The 7,883-nt window shown below is 47.2% G+C and overlaps 1 protein-coding gene across 1 annotated transcript; it reads right to left on the bottom strand.

Annotated features, from left to right (window-relative positions):
- Nucleotides 1-2,328: 2,328 nt before the first annotated feature.
- GADD45B (growth arrest and DNA damage inducible beta) lies at nt 2,329-7,574 on the bottom strand. Its single transcript, XM_035120841.2, has 4 exons — nt 7,262-7,574; nt 7,024-7,125; nt 6,194-6,410; nt 2,329-5,063 (listed from the first exon to the last, which is right to left on the bottom strand). The coding sequence occupies exons 1-4, from the start codon at nt 7,303-7,305 to the stop codon at nt 4,950-4,952; spliced, it is 477 nt and encodes a 158-aa protein (XP_034976732.1). The 5' UTR covers nt 7,306-7,574; the 3' UTR covers nt 2,329-4,949.
- Nucleotides 7,575-7,883: the final 309 nt, after the last annotated feature.

Genomic DNA, 7,883 nt, shown 5'->3' with positions numbered 1-7,883 from the left:
GGGCTAGATGACCCTTGTGGTCCCTCCCAGTTCTACAATTCTATGATTCTAACACAATTGAGAATGAGTGTGCAAACGCACCTATATGTTAGCCAAAGTCATGCATTGCAAGAGCTGAGCCGCTCCACACACCCCGCCCCCAGTGCTTTGCAAGAGCTCATCTGCAGTGCATGCTAATTTTGCATTGCATAATTTTCCACGGATAGATTACTAGGAAGGATCAAAGCACCCTCCCACAAAGCCAAAGCCATGATGTGCAAGAACTGAGCTTCCATTGACCAAGGTGCCTTGCCTAGAGATCATTTTCATATTGCATAGTGTCTGCCTATTGACACAATTGAAATTGAGTGTGGGGGGTGTACGCTGTGCCAGAGCTGAGCTGCAGCACATGCTCATTTCGCAAGTCCAAAGCATTGCACACTTTCCAGCTGAGAGAGAGAGAGGGAGGGAGGAAGGAAGAGAGGGAAGGAGGAGGAGGAGGGGGGGGCTTTTTCACCTGCCACCTTGCTTTAATTGTGAGGAAGAGAGTATTCTCACTTTGAGACTCCCGAAAGGCACAGACAGAGGAAGGACATGCCAGGAGCTAAACATTTGAGAAGTGTGTGTTCCATCCCTGGCACCTGGCATTTAGAGATAGACTTCCTTGGGTGTGGAGGCTCCATCTGGCCATGACAAACAGCCTCCTCAGAAACTGGAGGCTTTCTGAAGATCGGGTTTTTGCTCTTTTTTTGGCCTGATGGCTGTATTTGCATAGCTCTCTCTCCCTCTCTGATGTTTTTAAACTTTGCCCTATTTCCTCTGTGCACTCGAAATCTCTTCCTTCCAGGGGGAAACCCCTGGCTGTTTCCCACTTCTGCAGGGAGGCCAGCCAGGACCAGAAACCAGATGGGTCCAAGATAGGCCACCGATTTTGGTGTGCCTGAGTTTTCTGCAAAGGGTAGAAACTGTGTGTGTGTGTTTCTGTGCTGAGCCCTTTGCAAAATCCGAAACTGCGGGGGGGGGGATGCAAAGTCACTTGAGCTGCCCATGGCAATGCATGCTTCCTACTGCTGTGATCCTGCACTTCTAACAGCAACCAGACAGTGAAGTTGTCAACCCCCCTTAGAGCCAAACACGAGCAGCTCACAGGCTCCAACTTTTGCAAAAAGCTGACTTTAAGCCTGGACGCTCCCCCAACCAGTGAGATTTACTTCTGAGTAAACTTGCTCTGAGGAGGAAGGGCCTTTTCTGCAGGGGCTCCTTCCTGACTGAGGTTCACCTTTTGCAAATTTAGACAACCATTTCCCTTAATCCTCCCCCCCCCCGCTCCAGAACCTGCCCTTCCCCTCTCCCAAACCACCAGACCCATAGCATCCTAGAATTGTAGAGTTGAGTGAGGTACCCAGGGGCCATCCAGCCCAACCCTGTTTTGCATGCTAAGCAAGCCTTCCGCTGCATCCGTCCTTTTGCACCAGCCCTTTTTCTGCTCAGTAGTGGAACAAGTAAAAACAACAACAAACAGACTTCAAAGTTCAGAAACTCCCCCTGAACCAGGGGCTTCCCCACCCTGGGCACCCAGTGGGTGGTGGGTGGGAGGGGGACCATGCCCCCCCACACACTGTGTCGGTTGCCGGCCCAGATCACATCTGCAGCTTACAGGAAAACACGCCTAGAGAGAGCTGGCCTGCGGTTGAGAAGGCTGTGTGTGTTTGTGAGTGTGTCACACCTCAAGGGAAAGGAAAAATGGCCTTTTCACCTACAACAGCATTGCAAAGGGGAAAGGAAATCCCCCCAAGTGACGCTGAAAAGCCAGAAACTGCGTGATCAGTGGGAACAGAACGCCCCCCCCCAGCCTGGGTGAGCACCCAAGGGTGCTGCTGCATCTGGAAAGACCCATGTTTCGGTGACTCCTTTTTTGGGCGCACACTGAGCAAGCCCACCCCAGAATTCACGGCTCGAGGAAAGGTTCGGAAATTTGTTCCTTGCTTCTGGGCTATTTTACCTTGCTGCTTTGCATTTGAAATAATCTAATAGAAAATATTAAGGAAAATGGGTTTTTGAAAGAGAGAAAGACAGAAAAAGGGGGGGGGAACCCACCTTGCAGCAAAAAACTTCCCGCTGTGTTGGCGTCTGCAGAGACAAGCTTAAAAGAGGAGAGCATGAGAAGTGGATGGAGAGAGAATAAGCATGCAAATGTTTCATTCTTTTGTATATTGGGGTGCATCTTCTTTACATAATCCTCTCTCCTGTGGTTTCTTAAGGAGGGGCAAAAGCCTTTGCTGGTTGCTAAGACTTCTCTCTGGTTTGAGGGAACACCTGCCTCTTGAGATGCTGCCAGGCCAGGCCTTTAGTTCTAAATCTAAGCCATCTTGAGGACTAACGGCTTGTGCAAGAGAGTTCACAACGAAAACACCACCACTTTGTTAAGTGTTTTGCTGCAACGGCAGCAAGAGAGTCTTTGCACCATCATAAAGCAATAAGGACTATTCTCTGGCCAGCATAGATTTCACGGATTACAAAATCACAGAATTGTAGTGTTGGAAGGGAGACTGAGGGTCATCTCACCAAAGCCCCTGCAATGCAGGAAATCTGCATCTTGTTGCAAACACAGCATTCTGGTGGGGGTGGACTCTCTTTCGCTGGAAGTTTTTAAAGAGGTTTTTAAAGAATCCGGCAGGGATTCTATGTCTGCCACCCCTGTGTTGTGGCAGTTGGACTAGATGACCTTTGGGGGTCCCTTGCAGCTCTACAATTCTACCGTATGATTCTATTTTTCCAGGTCATCAGTATCTGTCTTTTTGCTGTAGTAAGGGCAAACACGACTCCCTTTAACAATTGGATTGGATAAATTCAGGGAAGTTTTTCCATGGTTGATGTTTTATTGTGGGTTTAAATTTTTGTTGGGAGCCTCCCAGAGTTGCTGGGGCAACCCAGTCAGATGGGCAGCATACAAATAATAAAATTAGTAGTAGTAGTAGCAGCACAAACCTGCTACACATGAACAAGTTGCATACACAAACATAGACCTGTCATGGACAAATTTGTCAATATTTGGAATTCATTTTTATAAATACCATAATAGGTTACGGTCTGGTTAATTACAATAAAAATACTTTTTATTTTTGCAATGTACACAATATTGTCGTTGTTCTGTTCTGTTTAGTTTTCTACATGGGTACTATAGTTTCTTTGGTTTTGTGTCTTATCTTGCTCTGTGCACTTGTAATTTTGTACTTTTTATTTTTCAATAAAGAATATAAAATACAATTCTAAGGTTCTGAGCTTGCAGTTCTTGTCATCCTGGCTTGCTCACTTGCTTGCCTTTTTATAACTCAGGGGGCTGGGAATATCCAGGGACTTCCAGAGGTTCCTGAACTCAAATCTCCCAGCAGCCAGCATGGCTAGTGGTCAAGGCCAATGGAGAGTTCTTCTCCAGCCCCCATCTCCCTTGCCTTAAAGTTCCTTTAAAGATATATATTAAAAATTTTCAATGGTTTACAAATTCAAAACAAAACAATACTTTCCAATTGATTTTCATTCACCATTTGACCCCCCCCCCCTTTGGAACTGCTAGGTATAAGGAGTCTTTGTTTCATGAGCACCAAATGGTGTGAGATCAAGAATGATCCAATAGCCGAAAGTTTTGAGCTCAGGCAAAACCATTTTAAAGCTGCAAAGGTTTTAACCCACCAGAAAGGGCTTTCTATAAACAGGAGGGACATGCAGGCCTTGCTGGAGTAATTGGACAGTTCCTACATAGTGTATTCCTCAATGCTAAATGAGTAATTGTGATGCTTAGCTGATTTTTTCCACTGTTCCTTTGCTAACTGTGTTTTATAGATTGCGATTGTTTCAGTGATGATTTGTTAATTATCCTATATGATTCCATTTGATTTATGCTATATTTCTATCATGATCTATCTTTGTTATTCATTATCCGTAAGCCACTCTGCAACTCATTTGAATGAAAAGCGGCATTAAAAAAATATAAGTCAAATATCAATCAATCAATCAATGCATTACTTTGAAGTCCTTTGTTCAACCACAAAGAATTCAGGTGACCAGCTGTTTGCAGGGCAATGACCTCACATCCCTGTTGAGGACTGCATTGCTGGGTTGGGCGAGATGACCCTCAGGGGTCCCTCCCAACTCTATGGGAAAAAAACAGTCTGCCTTTGCAAAGCTTGCGCGCTCCAAGGCTGCAAACACCCACCAACCCCTGCAACTCAAAAAAAAGCCTCCGGGCACAGCACATTCAAGAAACAGGTCACACTTTGCTTTCAGAAGGTAACAAATTTTTTATTGCAGCTTTTAAAATCAGATATAAGAATATATATAGAAGTATTTGATTCTCTGTCAGTGCAAAAAAAAGAGTCCTTTTGTGTGTTTTTTTCTCTTAAATAGATAAATAAGAACTTCTCTGCATCCAGTTCATTTTTTTTAAAAGGAGTTCATTTGCAAACTGTCTTTTTTTGTAAAGCTGTCCAGCAGACGCTAAGGATCCTGCTTCTCGGTTCCAAGAGTCCCGCCCTCTCCTCCCGTTCCTGAGCTTGGAGAGGCGGCTGCGAAGCTGACCTCCACTGTGCTTTTCTCTCGGCAAGAGGGCATCTGTGCACTTTGCAAAAAATCAATCCTCCCAAAGGCAGCAGATCCCTTTCCTAGCAGCACAAAGGAAGGCGTGGCCCTCCTCTTCCTCTTCCTCCTCTTGCTGAGCAGTCAGCTGATGCAGGAGCTTGCAAGTCAGCAGGTCACCAGGCAGCCTCCTCCTCCGCCTCCTCAGAGATCATCTCCGTCACCATCTCCTCGCCTCTCTGACTCACCACCCACCGCTCTGCTTCTGCTGGGGCGGCCCAGTCGTGGTTTCGGTTAGTTTTTTTTTCTTAACAACAACAACAAAAGAGAACGCTTTTCTCTTCCCTTCTCGGTTTATTTTTCCCGGGTCGACACGCAAGGTGGCATCGTGGGGCGGCTCAGCGAGCCTGGAGGGTGACATAAGGCACCCACTCATTGTTGCAGCGGCTCTCTTCGCAGTAGCTGGCAACCTCTGCCAGGCCCTGGGTCTTGCAGGAATCTGTGTGCGGATTCTGCGGGAGAGAGGGGGGGAGGGAAGAGACATGAAACCTCCAGTTGCAAAAAAACAAGAATGTGTCAGAATGTCAGAATACAAGGAATCCAGGAGAGCCCAGGGTTCAAATCCCTGCATTTGAGCTCAGTGGGTGAGATCGAGGGGGGGGGCAGTTACTATACCTCTCTGCCTAGCCTACCTCGCAGGGGTGTTGTGGGGACTGAGCAAGGGAGCGGAGGAAAACTGCATATGACCCCTTGAGGGGCCTGTATCTTCTTGGAGGGGATATAAATGTGGCAAATAGATTATAAGAAAGGTATCCTGCCCCCGACTTGCAACCCAGAAGTCAGCTCCGGAGGTGCTCTGTTTACACAGCTCACATCTGGCTGGGCTAAATTGCGCATGTGCGCTCCCTCTCTCTCTCTCTCTCTCTCTCACACACACACACAGGAGCAAAAATAACATGTCAGGAATTCCTCCTCTCCCTGGAGGAGGAAGGACATTCCGATCTGGGCCAGTCAGGTTAGCTTGTCAGTTTCCCAAATGTCGCTGAGACAACAGACTATTCCCTCCCCTCCCCCCAGACATGTTGGGGTGATATGGCCCCTTCCCATAGCAGGGAGGGCCTCCCAAGGGCCATACATGACGGCTGGCCAGGACATGATGTTCAACCTCCCCAAAAGCTGTTCGCCACTTGTCTACCTCCAAATCTTCTCTCTCTCTCTCTCTCTCTCTCTCTCTCTCTCTCTCTCTCTCTCTCTCTCTTATAAAAAAACAACAACACTACTGTATTAAAGTGCTCAGAGCAGGATGCAGAGTGAAAGCACCCATCTCTCTCCTGCCGAAGAGCTCTGTAGCAAGCCTAAAGCTTGCATGCTGGGCATTTCCCCCCTGCTTGTGGACCACCAGAAACACTGCCCAGGCTTGTGTCCCAGAGGGGTCACTTTGGTGGTGCTAATGCAGCCGTTTGGCTTCACACCCCCCCCCCCCCGAGGTGCACTCCATTGATCCCGATGTTCCTCAAACAAAAACAAAAGGCTCCTTGCGCCCGGCCGGCCTGCACTTGGCGAGGCTCCTCTCCTGGCACACAGTCTCGGGGAAAGCCGGGCATGCCAGGGCCACGTGGGTGTTGTTGCCAGCTCAACTCACCGTCACCAGGATGCAATGCAGGTCCTGTGGCTCCCCGGTGTCCTGGGAACCGTCTCCCAGCACGGCTGCCAGCCGCTCCATGCCGGACACGCGCAGGATGTTGATGTCGTTGTCGCAGCAAAAGGCCTGGATGAGCGTGAAGTGGATCTGCAAGGCAATGTCATCCTCGTCTTCTTCATCAATGGCGAGCAAGCAGAGGACCACGCTGTCTGGGTCCCTGGGGAGAGGAAGGGGCAGGAGAGTTAATATCAGGGTCCATATCAGGGTCATTCCCTGCCTCTATCGCTCCTTTTAGCCAATTTGTAAATTGGGCTTCATTTTAGCCACCTATTAAAAAGTTACACACTTTTAATTTTATCTACCTACTAAAATGTTATATACTTTATTTTATTTTAGCTACTTATTTAAAAAAAGTTACACAATCTTAGCTACCTATTAAGAAGATGTGCATTTTAGTTGTCCATTAAAAAGCTACATGCTTTATCTTTTAGTTACAAAAGTGTATAAGTTACCTGTTTCCATCTATTTTTATAAGTTACTTTATGTTTTCTGTTTTTTAAAGTTATTTTTTATTGTTGCAAGGTTTGGTTTTCCTAGTTGCAAATCAAAGTTGCCTCCCCTCCCCCCTCTTTTGCAACGTCATTTATTCGTTTCTGAAAATAAATGAATATAGTTGCTTGTATGTTTCAAAAAAGCCATGATTCACGTGCCCTGTGAATTCAAACTAAACTGGCGGCACAGACAAAGCCTTGCTTTTGAAAAACACACACGCACAAACCACAAGAGTCACTTACTGGAGCCAGAAAAAATGCAATAAAAAAAAGACTTACACATTCATGAGTTTGGCAGACTCGTAGACTCCAACTGTCAAGGCCCCCTGCCTCTGGGCGGCCACCAGGAGCTGTTCCACAGCTTCACTTACTGACTTCATCCTTTTGGGGGAGAAGAAGGGAGAGAAAATGAGATTTTGGCACCAGGAGCAAAAACAACAACCATCCAGATCAGAAACTTCCCTCCTCCCTATAAAGAAGGATCCCGGTTGTTGTTTTTTTGCAGACACACACTTACTTGTTTTCTGTGTTATCGCAAGACACTAGCTCTTCCAGAGTCATGTTGCAATTATAATCCACAGTGGCACAAAAGGGGAAAAAACCAGCCCAGGTGATGCCAGAAAAATTGGGTTTTTCCTTCTTTTCTTCCAGCAAAGCAACGTTTCCCCACAAATCCAGAAGGTCCCTGCGAATAAATCCCAGCGGAAGGACAAGGCGATTCCCAAAGTGGAGGGGATGAGAAATAACAATGCACAAAAAGAGAAATTAAGATCCAGTCCGGCGCTAACGCTTCTTCTGCAGCTGATCCGTTTCCGAGAAGAAGCTGATCCGTTTCTGACTCGGCCAGAGCAGCTGACGGCGCTTTTATAACCTCCCCAGGAGGGGCGGGGCTCCAACTGGTCTTTTCCTCCTTCTGATTGGCTCTCGGGCCACAAAGGTCGACTCGGGAAGCCCCCGGATTGGCGGAGGTGCGCAGGAGTCACCACGTGGGGAAGGAGATGTTGCAACTTCGGGAAAAAAAGGAGGGGCTTTTCTCTCTTGGCGTCTGTTTTTCTGCTGCTTCAAAGAATTGTGTGTGTGTGTGTGTTTTTTCCACCCCCTTAAAAAAAAGAAGAAGCGAGTTTCGGTTTATTTTCCCC

Source organism: Zootoca vivipara, chromosome 6 (genome assembly GCF_963506605.1).
Source record: "Zootoca vivipara chromosome 6, rZooViv1.1, whole genome shotgun sequence".
NCBI classification, from domain to species: Eukaryota; Metazoa; Chordata; class Lepidosauria; order Squamata; family Lacertidae; genus Zootoca; species Zootoca vivipara.
This window is presented reverse-complemented; position numbering and strand designations above follow the sequence as displayed.